The sequence below is a fragment of the Formica exsecta genome, unplaced genomic scaffold, assembly GCF_003651465.1.
Source record: "Formica exsecta isolate Colony F162 unplaced genomic scaffold, ASM365146v1 scaffold72, whole genome shotgun sequence".
Lineage (NCBI taxonomy): Eukaryota > Metazoa > Arthropoda > Insecta > Hymenoptera > Formicidae > Formica > Formica exsecta.
The window spans coordinates 1,439,457-1,461,963 of NW_021853485.1; the positions used below are offsets into that span (position 1 = coordinate 1,439,457).

General features: G+C 33.4%; 2 protein-coding genes across 4 annotated transcripts; one reads left to right on the forward strand and one right to left on the reverse strand.

Moving 5' to 3' along the window:
- Positions 1-303: 303 nt before the first annotated feature.
- On the reverse strand, positions 304-3,184 carry LOC115243461 (transcription elongation factor S-II-like). Of its 3 annotated transcripts, XM_029820506.1 has the most exons (5): positions 2,951-3,174; positions 2,473-2,479; positions 2,181-2,358; positions 1,757-2,109; positions 304-1,636 (listed from the first exon to the last, which is right to left on the reverse strand). In XM_029820506.1, the coding sequence occupies exons 1-5, from the start codon at positions 3,025-3,027 to the stop codon at positions 1,301-1,303; spliced, it is 951 nt and encodes a 316-aa protein (XP_029676366.1). In that variant the 5' UTR covers positions 3,028-3,174; the 3' UTR covers positions 304-1,300. The 3 variants fall into 3 exon arrangements, with proteins under 3 accessions (XP_029676366.1, XP_029676367.1, XP_029676368.1); XM_029820507.1 differs by lacking the exon at positions 2,473-2,479 and having other exon boundaries at positions 2,959-3,184; XM_029820508.1 differs by lacking the exon at positions 2,473-2,479 and having other exon boundaries at positions 2,951-3,087.
- Positions 3,185-3,394: 210 nt separating this feature from the next.
- LOC115243460 (probable RNA-binding protein 19) lies at positions 3,395-7,369 on the forward strand. The gene is made up of 11 exons (XM_029820504.1): positions 3,395-3,550; positions 3,716-3,920; positions 3,996-4,204; positions 4,316-4,552; positions 4,648-4,921; positions 5,011-6,146; positions 6,231-6,433; positions 6,510-6,626; positions 6,706-6,811; positions 6,967-7,090; positions 7,203-7,369. The coding sequence occupies exons 1-11, from the start codon at positions 3,515-3,517 to the stop codon at positions 7,280-7,282; spliced, it is 2,727 nt and encodes a 908-aa protein (XP_029676364.1). The 5' UTR covers positions 3,395-3,514; the 3' UTR covers positions 7,283-7,369.
- Positions 7,370-22,507: the final 15,138 nt, after the last annotated feature.

The window sequence follows — 22,507 nt, forward strand, 5'->3', positions numbered from 1 at the left end:
GTTAATAGCCGAAAAAACACTTTTCGGTACATTTGAAATTGGTTATTAACTGGTTTATCTCAAAACCTATGGAGCGAACTACAATCACTTTGATCTCATTTGAAAGATAATTTAATACCGAACAAAAAGTTTCCTATAAACATGTGTCGAAAAATGCTTCCTTAAAAAGTTAGCACTCAAAAATCTCTCAGAGATTTATACATATGTACATATACATACATGCGTGTATATATATATATGTATGTATATACATATATGGAATATCTGGAATGTCTTTTGTAGAAGTGCAACATTCGACGCGGCTTGAGAAAATTAGCTAAGCAATTTTTATTAATACATGACGATGCAACTTACAAATTTCCATAATTACGAAAATTCAGTCAACCACAAAATTATTTACAGAAAATAAGTGCAGAATATTATAAGCAGAGAGGTAATCACAGAAAGTTTGAACAAATCTTTCATACGATATACATATCTGTATATTTTAAAGATACAGACGCAATTCATAGCTCTTGTAGACATTATCTGACATTATTCATACAGCACAGTGACAAAATGATTTATACCACATGATCATGCACTTAAGTGAAAACTTTTAATGAAGTGACAACAGTCAGTATCGCGTAGCATGAATCGCAATTGGAATAAAAAGGCTTTAATTAAAATGCTGTTTACGTATTTTAAATAAGTATATATATATATATATATATATATAGATTCCCACACTTTTTGAAGAGGTTTGAAACAATCTTCAAAAATTTTGAACTCTTAAGCAAAGCTAAAATCTAATAAATCGATTTCAATATGTACAGAGTGGTATGGAAATTGATTCTCTTCAAGGAAAATGTCACTATAATCAATGGATCAATGTACAATCTGTCGTTCACTATCGTTTAGCACAGTTGTGTAGATCTTCAATTAAAATAAATTATCGCAATCAACACACACACACAGATAATCTATAAGTTATCAAGGCAAAAAACAATAAAATAGAATTTATGTATAATTCTTAAAATATAGAGAATTTGGAGAGAATAAATCAAGTGAGAAATATATTTTTTATGAAGAAAAACCAACAATATTTGATATATGCAATAAAAAATTTATATGCTCTAAAAGTTATATGTATAATTAATAAACAAAAGTTCTTTTTATGACAAATTTCATGAAGATCTACATATACATTTTCATAATAATTAATCGACTCGTCTTGTATCGTCTTGTATTCTAGATGATGATTGAAAAATTTATTTCGTCGCGTGACGATAGCGTCGAGAAACAATTATCGGACCTGAGTTTAGCAGAACTTCCATCGATTTCCGCATTCGTTACACAACACGAAGGTGGTCATCGGTTCGTCAGCTGAGCGTGTCTGCACCTGATTATACGTGCAGTTACGCTTCTTGCATTTGCCGCATTTGAGCAAATCGGTCTTAGTTCCTTGCACAGTGGCAAGTTGCGCGTCATTGATGGCCTCTTTCTTGAATTGTTCACGCAGTTGCTTAATTTCATCGCTTGCCATTTCCTCCGCTGTCATTACCGCAAGTCGAGAGGGCGTAATTGCGCCCACAAGAAAATTCGTTCGTAAATTGGGATTTTTCATGTCGCGCAAATTGGCGACTCTGCTACGTACCTGCAAGCGAATGGATAAAATTGTTGTTATATCAATACAATTAATGTAAATATTTTTGCATGTATACATGAAGGGGAAGAAAAACAATTCTGTATGCAAAATAATAAGATATTTAATTACCCTATTTTTGTATCTGTTATCAGTATTTTTGAATTCCGCATAGATCGCCTCCTCCAATTCTTCCGCTAACTCTTCTGGACTGGCGCAACCATCAATGACTTTCCCATCTACGCGTAAAGCTGTTACTAAAAGTTCTCTGCATTTTAATCTGACCGCATCTGTCGTGGTAGGAGCAGGGAAAGACGCCTGTTTCCTCTGCATGTCTTTGCTTGGCTTCTCTTCCTTCACTTTGACATCAGCGGCATCTGTCATATCCTTTTCCTTTTTCTGATCGTTCTCTTCCTTTCCCTTATCTGATTTTTCATCCTTCTTCTTTGAACTACTTGATGAAGTAGAATCCTTTTCTTTGGATCCTATATCATATAAATAATATTTCTTAATAACTTACATATATATTAAAATCAATTATATATTACACACATACCAGATAAGAACTTCTTCCAATTTTTAATAAGAGTTTTTGATAAAGAAATAACTTCTTCATCTCTGCTTGACTTCCTCAAGGCATTCACAGTCATTCCAATGCGTGTTTTGGTCAAGAGTTCCAAATTGACGGGTAATTTTTGAAGTATCTTGAGCAATTCCAAAGCTTGTTCCTGGCCCTGATTAAAGCAATTATATTGCATGCTCAAAAACATTTTCTAATATCCTTATTTTAATAATAATATATTGATTTTATGCGATATCATCAATATTTATATATATTAATATTTTACTTTGTTTCTGCTCCTCAGATATTTGTAGAAAAAACAGCAAAACAGTTTAAAAGTCTATTTACAACAGATATAGTTTGGCAATGATAACAAACATTGAAAGCTATACAACTATGTAAGATGTAAAATTCCAAATGTTAAAACTCGAGATCCGTTAAATACTGTATTTTTCTAATGCAGTAGATAAATAGGATGAATCTTCTGTGTGATACTGTATACACTGTGTATAACGTTTGATATACTGACTGTAATGTATAGTAAATGTATTAGTAAATGTATAAACTTTATTTTGAGAAGATAATAAATATATCGCGATAATATAGTTTTGCGCAGCTTTCGGTCATTCGCGGTGAACACTGATAACTGATAACGCAGCGAGTACTCGACATCGACGTTGAAAAAAATGCAGCGCCTTCCTTCAGGAAGCTCGCCTTACGCGCGCTCGGGGCCGAATATACGATGCGATCTTTATTTTACTCACTTACTCACCGTCCCGTCACCGCTCGACATTTTGTTGAGCTTCTTCTGTATGCGCAATACTTCTTCCTCGGCGCTCATCGTCGGGAATCCACACAGTTTTTCACTGAATCACAAAATCGCTTATAAACAGGCGCGAGAGATGGACAAACAAAACTTCCGTCGACGCCACAGGCCACAGACCGCGATAGTTGATCCGCGAGTAACATCATGACTGCGACTGAGATAATGAACTCGAATACGAATGCGCGTAAGCAGGTCAGCCAATAAAACGGCATCGTATTTGCTGGAAGTGTCATCTATTCACCATGACGTTGCGATTGACCGTAGCCACTCACAGCGATCGGTGCTTGGAGTTTTTCCACTAGACAACCAATCAAAAGATACTATGTTAATTGATCACGTGGACAATCTGGTGACACTTCTTTGATAGTATTGCGTTCCCTCTCTAATGTGCACAGTTTCGGTTGTTCATGTTTTTATGTGACTCGTGACGTTTCTCAGGCTTTTCGTTGATACGCGACACGTGGTCGAATCGAATGCATCGTTCGAGAATTTATTAAATAAGATGTCGCGTTTAGTAGTGAAAAATTTGCCGAAAAGCGTATGTAGAACTCATTAATATCTAACGTTTATAATATATACTTATTTTTTTTTATAAATATACAATATACAAGAGATACCCGCATGTACATATATGTACATAAAACTTTATTGATGAAGTGGGCATTTCGTATATGTATCTCAATTTTTTATTTGGTGCACGCAGGTGACAGACACTAAACTGAAAGAATTATTTAGTCAAAAGGGTATTGTGACTGATGTCCAGTTGAAGTATACGGAAGATGGAAAGTTTCGACGATTTGCATTTATCGGATACAAGACAGAGGAGCAAGCGAAACTGGCACAGTCCTTTTTTGATCAAACATATATCGACACATGTAAAATATTTGTTGAGCAGTGTGCAGGTTTAGGTATGTAATCAAAGATAATTGTGTTAGCATAATAAACTATGAGATTTTTGTGGATTTTAAAGTGATATATTTTAGGTGATTCCTCCAAACCAAGATCATGGAGCAAATATGCAAATGATAGCTCTTATAAAAAGATTAATAAATCTCTTGATGATAAATCACAGGAAACATTGACAGATTCTACAAAAAAGGATAATATAAAAGAAAGTAAAAGTGATAAAAAGAAGAAAAAAAAGAATGCAGACAAAGAAAATAATGATGAAATTAAGAAAGCACTTGAAAAGGTATAATAAATTTTTCTAATCTCTTTATGTTTAGTAACTCTAGTTTAAGTGTTTTCTATTTTAGTTAAGAAAATTATTATGGTTTATTAAATTATGACTTAAAATTTTTAGTATAAGGATGATCCTTTATTCGTGGAATTTCTTGAAACACATACTGGTAAAACAGCTTGGAAAAATGATATTGATATATCTATGGAAACATACACTGAAAAAGAGAAGTCTGATGATGATGATGATGAGTCTAATGATGATAAAGATGATGAATCTAAGGAAAGTAAAGATAAAAAGGAAGATGAGAAAAATAAAGAAGAAGAAAAAATTGCGAATAAAGTTATATCAGATTTAGAGGTATGTATGATAATGTGATTTTCATTGAATATAATGTATGTATTTGTGTTGATACTAATGTTATATATACTATTAATAAAGTTTTTAAATTCTAGTATATAGAGGCATTAAAGAAAAAGCAACAGAATGTAAAAAGTGAAGAAAAATCTGTGATCAACAATGTGCCAAAACATGGTCCAATCACATTCTTCACTGTAAAATTACGAGGACTTGCATACAAACATGTAAAAAAGCATATTAAACAATTTTTTCGTCCTATAAAAGTTGCATCTATACGAATTCCACCTAAAATTAAAGGTATTGCTTATGTAGGTTTCAAAACGGAGCAGGCCATGAAGAAAGCTCTTATGAAAAATAAGAGTTTCCTAGGTAAAAATCAATATTAATTATGAAATCATAGCATATATGTAATAAACATTTTATCAATATTTTTCTTTATATGTTTCAAATTTATGCAGAAGGAAAGCAGATATTTGTATCTAAATATGAGCGAAAAGAAGCAATTGAATCTAACGGAAATTCAAATAATGAAGCCAAAATTAAATGGAAAAAACAAGAAGATGCTTTGAAGAATGAAGAGAATATAGCGGAATCTGGAAGAATATTTATCAGAAATCTGACATATACAGTTACAGAAGACGATATAAGAAAATTGTTTGAAAAATATGGCCCTTTATCTGAAGTGAATTTACCTGTGGATAGAGTGACTAGGACACCAAAAGGATTTGGCACGATAACCTTCTTGATGCCGGAACATGCTATAAAGGCTTACAATGAACTGGATGGTTCTGTACTAGATGGTAGAATGTTACATATTCTTCCCGGGAAGACGAAAACTTCCTTGGAAGACATCGATATGGAAAATTTAACTTATAAACAAAAGAAGGAGCTGCAGAATAAGGCAACGGCAGGTTCATCACATAATTGGAATACGCTGTTTCTTGGACAGAATGCCGTAGCGGACGCTATCGCGAGTCGCTATAACACGACGAAGGAGAAGTTATTAGAAGACGGATCTAATGGAATGAGCGCCGCGGTCAAATTGGCACTAGGAGAGACGCAATTGGCACAAGATACAAGAGCTTTTTTAGAAGAAAATGGCGTGTGTCTGGACGCTTTCAATCAAGCACCAAAGAAGAGATCGACCACTGTAATCTTAGTGAAAAATTTACCGGCTAAAACAGAATCGAAGGAATTCCGAGAAATGTTTGCCAAGTACGGGGAATTGGCGCGTATCGTAATGCCACCGGCGGGTATAACAGCACTGATCGAATTTCTAGAACCATCCGAAGCACGCAAAGCTTTCCACGCATTAGCTTATAAAAAATATAAGCATCTACCGTTATATCTGGAATGGGCACCAGATAACAGTTTCATCAGACCTGCATCTGAGACTGACATGGCTAAAAGTAATACAGACAAAAGAAAAGAATCGACAGATTCAGCAAAGAAAGCTAAAAAAGAAGTAATGACAGAAGAATCTAAAGAAAATGAGAATATGCATACAAAGGAGGATGATGAGCCGCCTGAACCAGACACTACACTTTTTGTAAAAAATATCAATTTCTCAACTACAGAAGAACAGTTGAAAGATGTAAGTAATTAAAATAGTTATATTTATAGTTTGTTGTTAGTTTTTCTTGCGCATAAATGTGGTAATGTATTTTCATGCTTTCAGTACTTTGGTAAATGCGGTCCTCTTCATTACATCACAATAGCCACTAAGAAAGATCCCGAAAATCCGGCTAACAAGCTATCTATGGGATATGGGTTTGTGAGATACAAGAGAAAACACGACGCGGATCGTGCGTTGAAAACGTTACAGATGTCAGTACTTGATGGGAAGAGTTTGGAATTGAAGCGATCTGAGAGAACTTTAATGTAATAAGAACACTAATATTTTAATCTGTCTTATCAAATGCCAGGAAATCTTAATAATTATGAAACTACTTCTTAGATCCGATGTCAAAACAGCGAAGAAGAAGTCTAAAATTACCGAACAAACTGGTTCTAAAATTTTGGTACGTAATGTACCCTTCCAAGCAACTCTCCAGGAAATAACGGAATTATTCAAGTATGTACATTGTATATATATTATGCCGAAATATTTATATGTAACGTAGAATATAATTTTGTTAATTGTAATTTTGCAGATCGTATGGTGAATTGAAGGCTGTACGATTGCCAAAGAAATTGGTCGGCGCTGAGAAGCACAGAGGATTTGCCTTTGTCGAGTATTACACAAAGACAGACGCAAAGGTAATTACTTATAGTATCTATACTTGTAGAATTTAATTATTTAAATAAATCGGATATGCCTTGTATGATGAAAGATTAACTTATTTAAAGATGTGTATAATAGAAAAAAACTGTGTTTGATTTTTTTGCTAATTTCAATTCACATTTTTTTGCAGAAAGCGTTTAAAGCACTATGTCAAAGTACTCACTTGTACGGTCGAAGGCTAGTGCTTGAATGGGCACAGGCAGAGGAAGGTATCGAAGAAATTAGAAAACGTACTGCGAAACGTTTCTACCAAGGTAACTTATTTCTTATGTTTATTGTACTTTAATAAATATTGTAATAAATCAATTCGCTTATTGATATGCGATAGAAAGTTTTATGATTCTGAGGAAAAATTCTCTTTTTCAGAGAGTTCAACAAAGAGATTCAAGAAATCTACATTAGATCCTGAGAGTGTTGGCCTCGAATTAAATTCGGCGGACACATAAAACAAAAATTATTAAGCAAAACAAATGTTAATATGTAAAAACTTCTGTAATTTAATAAAAGTTTTGTGATCGTGCATAATTTAAAAATACTGTCTGACAAATTTTGAATGTCATGAACATTATTGGAATCAATATTTAGTACTGCTATACATATCGATTTCCATTTCTTTTCACATTGGCAGAGATTCAAGTTGATCGACAGGAAGTCGAAAGAATTTTTATTGCACGACATTGACCTTCGTGTCACGTTTAAACATGACTTTTTCTTTTCTTTTCTACAGAACGATACAGATTTCCAACGATCGATGTAATGCGATGTCTGTGTTTGAGTTAAGATAAAAATGCAGCTAACATTATTATCTTAGCTTATCTTAACTGATTACACAAGCCGCTTTCGCAGGATGACAGGTTTTGAGAGTGTAAATCGCGAAAACACGATTATAATATACATGTTATTATAAATACTATGTTGCGCCTGTGGAGATCTCTATCAGTGCCACAAATTTCACAATTCCGTGAATGTATTAATTAAATCAAAAGGGCATTATTCTGAAGGGAATTGCAGTAATTATAAATGATAAATTTGGTCCATATGTATATTTTTAATGCAATTCCTGGTAACTTTTTACTACCCTCTCGTGTATATGTGTACATTTATATATACAGGGTGCCCCACCAAAAGTGGCCAACCCCTTTTATCTTTTAAAAATAAAAAAAAAATATTAAAGATAAAATTATTCTGATATATATTTGTTACAGTCTATCTCTTTTAATTTAAAAGATAAGAGAGGGTGGCCACTTTTGGTGGGGCACCATCTATATATGTATGTGTATGTATGTATAGGGGTATTGATATATATGTATACATGTATGTATAAGTTTTATCTATAATATATCTATATAAAATGCAAGAGGAAGAGAGACGAAGTTTTTATAAAATATTTTATCTTTATCTCATAACTACTATAATTACATGTAAAAATTTTCTTCCTACATCAAAATAAACTAGATAATAATAATTTGCATTGTACACGAATAAACTTTGAATTTGTCAAACATTTCTTAGGAGTCCAATAATAACAACAATAGAGGCTTATTGGTCGAGTACAAGTAGAAGGGAAAAATGGCAAATAAGAACCAAGATACGAGTACTGGTGCGTGAACTCATTATTATTATTATATTTTAATAATAAATGTGTATTTTTTAAAAATTTACATTTGCAATTTACATTTTGGACAGTTTTTTGATCCATCTTCAGCATGGATATAAATATATAAAGATTGCATTGCAATTTTAAAACGACACACAAAATTTGTTGTTGCAGTCAAATTTTAAAATTTATACGTTATCCACTAATTTGTACAGACTCTACGTGGATTTTAATGAGTTTTCCTTTTTGATTATCGATTTTAATTTAAAATTTGATTACAATAACAAATTTTGTGTAAGTTAAGTTTTAAAATTCGAATGTAATCTTTATATATTTATATCCATGCTGAAGATGGACCAGAAAAAAGATCCGAAACGTACATTTTAAAAAAATACACATTTATTACTAAAATATAAAAATAATAAGTTCGCACACCAATAGCCACTCCTTGGCTCTTATTTGCTAGTTTTCGCACTTAATTATTTTTTAGGATATTTCTTAATTATTTTTTAGAAATAATCTATTTGTTCCTCTAATGGATCAACAATTATTGCTAGAGATATTCTTTATCTTATCACATATTGATTAATTGAATATTGTAATTATACAAATCAGGAAGAACAAATAATAGTTACAATGTCTTCAAAGTTTCTCGATTGACAATAATCTTTATATTCATACAATCTTGAATGCTCAACGAACAGAAGCGAACTAGCAGCAAGGTAGACACCGTCAGCGAAGAAATGTCTTCCTTTCACCTCCACTGCCACATCACCCGGAGGGGTTTGCATTGGGCCCCCCAATCCTGGCATCGCGAAGGACTGGAAATGCGGTTCCGGTTGGTGGGACTCAACATCGGTTGGCGATGTTATCCCACGAAGGTGTTAGCAGTAGTATGGGAGACGATCCCCATGAAAGTAATAGTGCGCTTGTGGTCCACCTTCGCCAGCCAAGCCAGTCGTACGCTTTTCGTTCTGGAGAACGTTGCTTGCGTGATTCGTTCGTAGATAATTGCTATAAAAGTGCCGCATCGTCGTCCTCCAGTGTCATCGTACAGGTACAAGATCAGGAGTGCAACGGCGATCGCATCGTCTTGTCACTGTGGATCACGTGCATCATAAGCAGATGCACCTGACGCGCGATGTGTTCAAGCTGAGAAAGACTCCCGACTTTGAAGACAGGCGAGATACCAAGTCACCGGAGGATCAGATCGAGCAGTTAACATGGACTGGGTAAGAGCAATTTCACTCTCGAACCAGTGATGAATTGAGTCATCATTAGATCATTATTAGCTCCTTCAATTTCTTTAATTACAATCTGAGGGGTCGCATTCTAGATTGTCAATGATGGAATATGATTTTCTAAAAATGCGTTGAGCATGCAAGATTGTATGAGTATAAAAATTACCGTCAAACGAAAAACTGAAGATCTTGCAACTATTATTTGTTTTTCCTGATTTGTATAATTACAATATTCGATTAATCAATATGTGATAAGATAAAGAATATCTCTTGCAATAATTGTTGATCCATTAGAGGAACAAATAGATTATTTCTAAAATTTCTAAAAAATAATTAAGTGGGAAAACTGGCAAATAAGAGTTAAGGCACGAGTATTGGTGCTCCAACTTATTACTGTTATATTTTAATAATAAATATGTATTAAAAATATACGTTTTGGACTGTTTTTTGGTCCATCTTCCGTTCGTCTAGGATGTGATAGAATATCACGTTCTAGGACGCGCTGGATTAGAGTATGACTGGTATAATCACAGAATAAGACTATTGTATTAAACTAGTCATATAAAAAGCAGTTTAATTTTAATATATCTATAGAAAATTTATTCTAAAAGGGTTGAAACTTGTTTAAAATACCAGAGTTAAATATATATGCTACATTTTATACATTTGAGAATAGAGATCTCACACAAAATTTCTTTTTAATATCTCTAAAAACTCATTTTCTAAAAATGACTATGTTTATTTCTCTCTGAATGATTTCCTGATTGAATTGGAAGTGAATCACTGGGGGATTAGAGTAAGAAGTAAACATGGACTGACGAACACAATTTCATTCTTACAATAAGATATACAATAAGTCATTATCTGTTTTAATGATAGGCGTTTTTCATTAACGGTTGTTACATCAACATTCGGCAAAGACGATAATGTGCGGTGTTTTATTGTAGTTCTCACAATTATCAAGAAGAAGCGCGCAATCTTCTTTTTTATATTGTATCTATTATCACAACCACAAATTTTAATTTTTCTCCTATTTATTTCATCATGCAAATATGCATTTAAATAGATTCTGTCGTGAAAAATGGCATTACAAAATTGTAAAGAATATTAATTAAACGAGTCTTTTGATTATTTGTCTTGAGAGAAAGGGAGTCAATTTTGACTTGTGTTCGATTCCATATCGGTCATCGAATTATGACATTTTGATATTTCGACATTAGAATATATGTCGAAACACTCGGAAAAGTAACACAAGGACTGCGCTTAGACGGGAAGTGCGGACTTTCCTGCACGAATGTATGTTATCTTTGTATCAAACGCAACGCAGGTGAAACCTATGACCATCCATTGCAGGATTTCGCGCGATAAATAATAACGTTTATTCGGAAACTTCTTCGGAAGAAAGGAAGTTTCCGCGAGCGAAAGAGAGTTTCCGTTACATTTCACTTAAACTCGCGCTTAAAATTATACTTCATTTTCCGCGCATGGATAGCAATTTGTTGTTACGAGAATACGTACACTCCGGTATAGATCGAGTTCCGCGCGAGCGATCGATGATTGAAATTGCATCGATATTAACGAGAAATCATATACTTGATTGCGGTCGTGATCCGTCCTATATGATTCCACGCGAGTGCGAAGCAATCTACTTTTAACGTGACTCGATAAGGTGAGGATAAAAGTCGCGCGTCGGAGGTAGAGATCGGATTCCAGAAGAAAAGATCTGTATTCGCGCTATGTTGAGTAACAACACAGGGGGGCGAGGGAAACATTTGACTTGCATATTCGCCCCGCGGTATCAAAACGCGATTCACGAGCGGGGAAAAAACCTTGAGAACCGAGTTGCGAGAAGTGCAAATTTATGGGCACGTCCGTAGGCGTAGGCGCTCGTTCCTTTTTCTTTTTCTTTTTTTCTCTTTTCCTTTGCATCTCACTAGTCACGCTTTCAACGAGTCGACGAAGTTTAATGAGCACGGAAGTGAGAGAGAGAAAGAAAAAGATAAGAAAGGAAAGGAATATCTTCCTAGGCAGGCGTGACTTTTGTTCTATAATCAAAATAGTTGATTATTAGATAATTAATTACATCATTATAATTACGACACTAAGTTTGAATGATGTTAATTTGAAAAAAAAGATATATTATGTCAAATTACTGACGATGGTTCAATATTTTGGGGGGAACCAAAACGTTATTTGTGAATATTTATTATTTAGAGCCTAATATACTAAGTTATCCTCGAAAAAAAAGTTCTCAATATTGAAATTCTCAAAAATAATGTGGCGTGAGGCGTATGTAAAAAAAAAAGTTGAATTTAACAATACGGTTGTTCGAGAAAAATGGGAAAGATTGAAAGTGAAAGATAATGTTACATAATGTTTATATTTTAATGTCATAGTTAATTCGTATTTTAGTCATACGCTATTTTTGATATGAAGTGACGATTTATTTTACTTTTTAGCGAGTTTAATTTATAGTTAGTAAGAGACAATTACAGAGTCGAAATACTACTCTCTATCAAGTATTACGGAATAATATTCTACCAAGTATTACGGTAGAGCGACGTGTAAAAGTAGTATCACCGGTCATTTGAATTAATTTGACTTAATCTCTCCGATCGAATTTTAGGCAGTGAAAGCAGAATCGAATTTATTCGCGTAATCGTGTGCTTGTATATATAGATGCATTTTACTGTTCCATATAATAGACGATGCGTCTACTGACGATAGAAATTGAGATGCGCACGCATACCTACATTTTCTACTCTCGAGTTAAATTTTTATAGAGTTCTCACAAGAAAAATTTTTTTTGTTTCGATATTTTTAAAGATTATAACATTTCACAAATCGAAGAAATCAGTCGATTACGTTTTCTTTTTTATCCAGCATACATGTTTTACATATGACACGTTGAAAATACACAATAATTTTTCTTTTATTAAGTAATTATTCTTTTCTTTTTTTTATTATTTTTTTTTCTTTTATTAAGTAATTATTCTTTCACTTATTATAATTAACTTTTTATTATAATATACAAATCTCCAAATTGGGCTTTACATAATTATCATTAACCATAATTGTAATTCGAGATTATTGCATTACGCCGTGATTAAAATTAATGTTTTTGTCACCCTTTACTAAAAACAGATATATATATTTTTTTTTTAATTTAAGATGTAACAATTTTTTATATTTTCCTTCTAAATCTGCATATCTTTCGTAATTAACATCAATATATTGTATATTGAAGAGAGGAAAGATGAAAGATTCTACATTACAATAACAATTCGCTCACTTTCTACGGAATAATAATCTTGAAAAAGATCGATTCTGAAGGTTCTGAGAAAAATATATAACGAACCTCTTACCGCATGATCTACTATCTCGTAACGATAGTAGATCAGCGGTGCAACTTCTCAGGATTTACGCGCGATTGAACGTATCGCAAGGCTGCAATGGAAGAGATCATTCGAGGGCGCGATTTATAAGCGCATATCGAATACCTGGGAACGACCGTCGGCTTCCTCCCGAGGATGGATGGAAGGAGGGGACCCAGCTCGCAATACAACTCCACTTTTAAACCGTTGCACGCCGCAAAGAAGGAGCGAACGCGTGTGGCAATTCGATTGTGAAATCGAGACTGGGAGGTTGTAACAATCCTCCCGTCCTCTTCTCCGCGAATCAACGAGTGCAATTTGCATCATTTCGGTAGCCGCGAAAGAATCGCGCTTCGATTTAACCGGATAAAAAATCGAACACGATCGGTGGTGGACTGGAATTGTCACTTTTTATCATAATGTATAACGTAAAGATCACAAAAAGATCACCAAATAGCGTTCTATGGATTTACAATTGATTTGTTTCTGCAGAATTATTAGTAAATCAAATTTCCAAAATTCTGTTTTAAAATATTTAATTAATTATGTTATATTTAATAATTATATTTAATGTTATATTTAATAATTATTGCATTATTTTTGAATTGCCTTGGAAAACTATTTAAAATTTATGGATATATTATAGAGAATATATTTTCCTCTAGAGAAGAAATTAATTATATTTGTTCGACTCATGTCAGTCTTAAAAAAGGTCTCTGGCTCCTATCTTTTCTGTAATTAAACCGGTTCAAAAATGAAAAATATACATATCTCTCAAATACGATTCAGGATTTATTTCGTATCATACGTCATGCTATGCAGCTTCCGAAGTGAAAGTAAATTTGCACTTTACTCGACCGAGGAGATGCACGGATTTTAATGCCGATTGAGACCGATCGACCTTGCTGTCGATGACCTTCATTCAATATATCGCGGATATTTGCGTGTCCACGAGACGCGTGGAGGAATGCGTGAAAAAAAGCGATGTCCCGGAATGAAAAGTTTCCTTTACTTTAGAGGAGAGAAAAACGACGAGACGGAGATAAAGGTGAAATATATAAGACATTTGCGTAGGACGGACAGCGGTCGACCTTTCGATCGTGCTCGAGGCAAGATCTTTCGTCGATGTTAAATGCAATTTCATTACTGCTACTATGCAGTTGAATGCACTCAATACGATGCTATTATTTCTCAATATTTATGTATTTTATTAAAACGATTTTGTGTGTAAATTAAATTCAGAGTCGGATTCATAGGCTAATGAGATTTGAGCTTTAAACTCGTAATTGTCAAGGAGACTCCGCAAATTAATTTAGCTGAGAAAAATTTGTCAATTTTTTTAAAGTTATTATTGTTTAATATAGGAGGAAATACAGATTCTCTTGATCATATTTCCGTATTTGATTTTATTGGAATATTTCACTTCCATTTGTTCATCAAAGTAAACATAGGCATCTTCAGAATCATCTTCTTGCGATTGCGAGAGCTCTGACATCACCGTCATAGTGTTAATTTCATTCGTTTATCAATATTCGAAAGCTCTGACATCACCGTCATATGTTAATTTTATACTTAACCGCAAATGGAATGGAAATGTGATGAAAGCATTTCTTCATTGACAATAAGTTATTTCATTATCATATTGGTATGCGAAATATTTTTATCAAAGAAGAAAAAAAAAAATACTTTATTAAAAAATTATTTATCAAATACATTTAGAGATATTTTATTAAGAAGAGAAAATATATAAACTATATTTAAAATTGTATACAAGTAAAAAATAGAAGTTAATGAATACTATGTAACATTGAAAAGATATATGCAAAGAACAAACTGAGATAAAAGATAATTTCTTTGTCACTGTTTTATTAAAGAAAATGAATTATTTATTTATGACACATATTATAAATAAAAAATAGAAATTAATAGATTTTCTAAATTTGAGTGATTTTTCTCTTTTCAACGAACAAGAGTTAACAAATAAATCGTCGACTGTGGCTTGAATCGTTTTGTCGACAAAGAAGACTTAATTGCCGGCATAATCGGCCTATTAATTCTCCACGAAGGAGAGCGAGAGTCCGAATGCCCCCAGGGCAAATTCCGTAGAAAGTAAAAGCGAGTGAAGCACAGTCTTCCAGGACAGTTCAAATCGATTTTACGTTTCCACTTTCGAGACGGCAGTGAAATGACTGCGGATCGAAAGTGGCGTTTAATCGACGATAAATCGATAACGCAAACGTGTTGCAGTAACTTTATTTTAATTAGCATCTAACGATGCGTGCAATTAGCTTAAAAATGGAAAATTCTAGTGCTAATATGTAAGGCGACATGCGATAAATATGAATTGAATTACAAGTTTTATACAGTTATAAATAATATTTTATTTAAAATAAAAAAATATAATAAATATTACTAAATGTATGTAATTATCATAGAGTATAAAAAACTTACATTAAAGCAGACACGTAGAGAAATTATTTATTTAGAAAACAAGTTTGATTTTCTATGCAAATTTCACTTTAATGATATTATTGAAACAGTTACAATTATATTTATCGCTTACTTCGAAAGTGATTTAAATGTAGTCTTAAAATATGGTGAGGTATGCAGTTATACTAACGATTTCACCAAGATATATGAAATTCAACTTGAGAAATTCAATTAATGAATTAACTAGAATGAATTAGAAGGAGCGTGTGAAAATTTAGTTTTATTTAATCGCATGCATGCACACGGTCAACGAATAGCCACAAATCAAATCGCGATCACCCGCACACCATCGGTATACGTACACTGAGGCCGGAAATAAAAAGATTCCAGATCAAGAATGTCGCCTGTACCTTTCATAACGTCAAAGAGCCGTTACACTCGTTACACTGTTATAGCACTGTATAACCTGTCACTTAATTATATAAATCCGGCCACCGCGACTTTCATTAAAACCAATTATGGCAATTTTTTGTATAATATGAATATTCAAATATCTTGACACACACATATATTTATTCATATTTTATAGATTATTCCTTAAATAATATATTTAAAGATATATCGATTATAATTATATATTATTGTTTTTACAGTATTACATGAAAAAGGAAATATGTTACAGAAATTATTGTACATATATTGTATAACATGAAAATAATATTATCGTTCATCTAAGGAAGAGAAATCGAGTAAAATATAAATATGATATAATGACGATACATCAAATGCATTATGTACGATTCTTTCATTATTTTTTCGTGATTTTCTCTTTTGAGGAAGAATATTATTTAAATGGCATATAATTTATTCACAACAATTAGTTTTTGTCTGAGGCATGTAGCATATAACGGCAATATTAACAAACGTCTAGAAATCTGGATATCGAAAATTTGGATATGTAAATTATATACAAGAATTCTTATTAGGATATATCTGTGTTACATGTGTATTGTGTGCCATTATACAATTTAATGTTTAAATAATTAACAGAGACCGCACCGGTAAGATCGTTAAATACAAATATGTTTGCATACTGCATTTTTGAACTCTGTCATTTCGAAGATCAGTTGATGGCGAAGTAAAAGAGAAAAACCGAGAGCTCTTAAAAATATCCGGAGGACTGCATTTTTCCCGGCATAACGCGTAAATAACGACAATGTCCAGTGAGACGTTTGTTTTTAGTATAACCTTGGACATCCAGAAATCCGGTTCTGGAAATATACGTAGTGCCACGGAAAGGTCAACCGGGATGCTGCCTGTATTATTATAGCGATAGCTCCGGTTGGTGAACGAGTTCTATTCTCGTATTCTGCTTTCGTCTTTCCGTTTTTATTCCCGCGGGATTGAGACCGATAAATATCGAGATAACAAAAACGTTAACTAGAAATTCCTTCGCGAGAGATGACGACGTTATAAAATTTCCGATTTGCATCGGCGAATTATAGTTTGGCGCAGTTAATAATATGTAAATCACAAAACGATTTAAATGTCAAAAATACTTGTTGTCTTCAAATTTCGAATATATTGAAAAAAAACTACTTGTATAAAATAAAATATTATAATTATAAATAACAGGAAAAATTGGGCACTAATGCTGGAAAGAAGTGCAATATAGAATTTATTTGCATATTAAAAGGTACGAAAAAGATTTTTACGAAGACGCTTAAATTTGCCATTACTTTAAATCTGAAAACATTTATAGTTTTCATCGATAAAGGACGATTTCAATCTGTAATAAAGTTTGATATCGATTTATCGTCGAGAGGATTATCAGCTGTCATTTCGATGACTACTCGATAAATTATAACGCCGCTACAAATGACATTATCGTCTGCGAGATATGATTTAGAAAATATTTGTAGCCATTTTGAAGCATGAAGTCATCTAAGAACTCGAATGCTCTTTTCCCTTCGAAAGATACCGGAAGAACAAATTTGTTGAATCACGAGGAGAAATTTTCTTCTTTGTCTCTCCTATGCATCAGCTGATCGGGCAATCGATGTTTTATTCGAAAGAATGAGATGCTTCGTGATGCATTACATTGTGAACTTTCAATAATCTCGACTAGAATCTCGAATTTGAATCCGAAATTATTATATTAACGAAGACGTATAAAATTATTATTCGTTTATTAATGCAAAGCATCAGCTTATTGTGTCATCATAATTTTATCAACAATGTAAATATAAAATGGAGAACGTATCACACGGGAAAAACATGAATGCAACTTTATGCATTAAATAATTCGCATTCTTGAAATGTCCCGACCTTCGGTTATTTCTCGATCGACCGAACACGGCGACCAGTTGGTATTTCACCGCGGAAAACTGATTATAGATTAGACTGGTTCACAACCAGTACCGAATACACGAGCGAAATACGCATTGCATTATTAGAGAGATTGTTGACAATCGCTGGAAACAATTCAGTAAAATGTCGAATTAAAGATGCATATATATATATATATATATATATATATATATATATATATATACAAATATTTGCATAATTATTATCGTCGTTATTATCACTTTCCTTTTGTGTATGTAACGCGGCAAGACCGTTTACATAATATCGGTACTCTGCACATGTATCAATTATATAATTACAGTTACAGGAATACCAACACGTTTGTTCTGATTGAGTGAAACCGTTATCCGTATATTAGATATTCTCAGATATCAACTAAATATTAAAATCTTTTCTATATAATATCCTGGATATTCAGATTTATATATATATATATATATATATATATATATAACATTGCCGTTGTTTATATTGTTGTGCAATTTATGTATGACAGTTGTTAAATAAATAAAATGTAAGAGGTCACGCTATTAAAAAAATATTTTAATAAAGATAATTCGGGGATAAAAGAAAGGAATGAAGAAATAATACGACACGTTTGCGTGATATAATGAATTTTTTAAATTATCAAGATATATTTTATTTTTCAGACGAGAAATAACTGTCCTTGCGTCATGAAATTTATTCGTTACGATTTGTTTTTTTTTTTTATATAGCTTGCGTCTTCGTGCGGCAACAAAAAAATAGGGATATTTATAAATCTAGACATTCAAGTGACATATAGGAATCTCAATCTGATATTTATGCTTAGATCGGCTATATGCAGAATCAAGTGTTGCATCTGCCACGTTTGGAATTGCATTCCTATGCAACTTGTAACATCTTGCGCGTCGTAAATGAACCTTTTCGATTATAAGAAATTCTTGACTAACTCTCATTATGTACGTAAATGGATACAATCCATAGTTTTTTTGCGTTGCATTGAAACATACACCTGAGTAAGGTCAAAGTTAATTATTCCATGAGAAAGGAAGAGTGATAGATGTAGCGAAAAATTGGTTAATATAGGTTTTCTTGGCGAGTTGGAGTGTAGGAATAATTTCGTTAGAATAATAATGCGTTGATAATTATGGCAATAAATAAATTATGGCAGTTAGATTTATAATATATGTTATACATATTAACGTATATAAATTCATAAATTGTGTAATGAATAAGATTGAAACGATTTTATTATGTATGAGCAACATTTCTGACAAAATTTTATTATCAATTCACAGCTTATGTATAATATTGAATTATAATTGCGAAAAAAAGAGAAAATTCTTAAAACTGCTTTCACTGGATTATTTCTATGAAATAACAATCGCAGTGATCATTCACATCTGAGATTCCAAGACGACGAAGAGAACGAGGAAGGGTGATGGTAGCGGATCGCGTCGAAAGCACGACGCAAACTTCCGTTCCGGTTACGAAACTCCCAGAAAGCCAAAGCAATGACCAGCCCCGTTGCTCGCCGATTGCTGATCGGACGATCGATGTACACGCGTGTGTGCGTACACATGCAAACATACATCCGCGCGAAGAATGCTCGGGGCTCTCCCTTGATTCGCTCGTTGTATATTCGCTTTCCAAGGATCCTCAGCAACGTAGAAAGTTATTTGACATTTGAAAGAATCCGGAGTTTTTTTTTTGACTCACCCTGTGCATGCTAGACACGTGCCATTACATATACATAGACAGGTCACTTTGTGGAGGGAAGGGGGAAGGTATACTGCTGCACTCGCGAAGGTACGGAGACAAATCGCGACGTATCGTGATGATGAACGAGATGATTATCAGCCACACATTGCAGACAGGTGTCTATTGCAAAAGGAGTAAATGTGCATTTTAAAAAGGCCGGAATTTGCACAATTGGGTGTAATTACTTTAATTAGAAACCAGTGCATCGCATCGATATTGTCATACGTTTCTTAAAAATGTGAATAAAAAACTAGAAGTTTCATTTAATTTTTACATGTATGATGAATTACACACATTTTCTCTCTTTCTTCAAAAAATATAAAATTAATTAAATGTATATATAAAAAATTATGCATGTCATAAATATTCAAAAGAGAGAAAGAGAGAAGCTCAATTAAGAGGAAAGTAAATACAACAAAAATGTCACAATTAGACCCAAAATTAAATGATTGTTGCGTGAAAACATAATTAAAATTGATTGAGAAAGGAGATTTCATCAGTTACGTATTTCCTCAAGAGAGACTTTATTTGTGATTGAAAAAGAACTCGATAGTTTTAGAAATATTCGGTAGTAACATCTCGAGTATTTTTCAAGTTTCACTGTAATTAGGTGAAGCCATTAAACCAGCATGCGGCTCGTGGCGGCTATCTTCCGCGCTTCGCCCGCTATTTCCGCAAGCCCGGAATTTTCATCCGGCTCATTAAGCTTTTAGGGTCTACAAAGGCGCTAATTGTTATCACGGTGACGGGCAGCGTGTAGCGTTACACGTTACAACGTAACGTTAACGTAACTCGCGAAACTCGCCACCCGAAACGCGCCGCGAGAAAGTCGCGCCGCGTTCTTTCTTCTTGCTTTCTCTTTACACATCCGTTACGTAACGAGGAGTGGTCGTTCATATATGTGTGCGCGTATACGCATGTGTCATGTCATGACACCATCACTCGACATCCCGATATGTGTACATGTCATCGATCTTTATTAATCCAGCATCACGGACCGTCCGCAATCACGCTGACCGAGTCGAGCTGGGAACAAGTGCATTCGTCGTTTGCACTTTACATTTCTGCGGTTACATAAGCGGTTACAAGCGGCACCGGCATTCGGTAATTTCGCCGACTTTAATTCACACATCGATCTATGCGATGCGAATGAACTAGAAATTTTCGTTCTCAGATTGATGCATACGTAAAGGAATTGTAATTTAAATTTATAATATACACACTCTCTCTATAACACACATACACACACAATTTAAACTCTTACGCAATTCCTAATTAAAAATTTATCTATAATTTTTTAATTTATTTTTCTTTACACTCAAAAAAATGTCTTGCTGATATAGGTAGATTTCTAGGTGTCACAACAAAAATTTATCGCTATTTTTTGTATCTGTTAGAATATTGTCTGTTACATATAGAATTTATAGCAGCAACATTCTAATAATATCTTCTAGAAAATTTAGGTCCCATTGCCAAATGTTAATCACTGCATTGGATAAATATGAGTTTCGATACTACAGAACGATCTTTGTGAGAAATATAACTGCCAATTATAACTGCAGCATCGAAAAATTGAGAAAAATTGTTTAAAAGAGCTAGATAGATTGAGCGCGTTATACAAATATGTTAGACGTGAGGATTATATATTCATTTGTTTCTTGCCGCTAATTTTTTCTGTCTACCACAGCCAAACTTTATAACAAGTATGATTGGCCTTAACATGGATAGGCGCCACAGAAAAACATTCTTTCTAAATTTCACAAACAGTTCAGATATAAATTCTGTCTCTGTCACTTAGATTGATTAAATGCGAAACATATGCGATATCACAGTATTTGCTAATCATTTATGTACCTCAGTTAATTTTGCGCACCAAGAAAATTTTTGCTGTAGTTGCAATACCACTTTTTTGAGTGTACGATTATTCTCACAATACTTTATGAATTATCTATGCTTTGTCTTCACAAAATATAATACTTTAAAAAATTATATGGAGATACATTTTTAAAGTTACAATTAAATATTCGCGCATGAGAGAGCGTTAGATGCGCGGCGCATTCGTTTTGATACAGAGGAAAAACGAAAGGAAGGAAGTCGCTGCACCGTAACGACTGATGTTTCCGTTTGGAGCAGCGGCGGCATAGACGAAAACTCGTCGGCGGAATAAAAGTTCCACCGGTGCTTCCACCGGAAGCAGCAGCCGTTGCGCCATTATCTATTTCGTTTTTCATTCACATACGTTCGGATGCAGGTGTGAGTACAGCTTTAGGTACGGAACACCTACGAATAATATAGTTGAGAGCGTAATAGCTCTAAAATAACGAGAATCCACCACCAAGATAAAAATTTCCACGTAAAATTCTATTCCATAAATTAATAACGTATTTTACATTATAATAGAATTATCTACAAAATCGTAGGAATGCATATTATATGTACTCTCTGTTTGATATAATAATTCAATTTGAAATATATAATTCAAATACATATATAATTGAGTAAAATAAAGCCTTGATATAATTCAGTTGCGTGACAGTTGCTCGAATAATATTGCAAGCGCTGTGCTTTTCGTACGGAAAAATGTATCACGAGAAGCGAAACCGAACCGCCTATTACAAGGGTGAACGACACACCCTCTAGGATAAGGGTTCGGTTGCGCATCGTGTAGGAAACCGTACGAAGAATAGCTGGAAAGAAAATATCTAACATCGAAGAAGATACTTCGTCGTAACCGAAAAGGCTTCTTTTGTACGAAAATCCGTTACAGAGAAATTCATGAGTCGAGATAAACTTGCATTAACTTCGCTCTAATCTCTCTGTGAATTTATTTGGAATATTTAACATTAAGACTGTTATCTATAATGACATTTTTTCATAAAGTTTCTTTATTAATATTATTTAAAAATAAAATTAAAA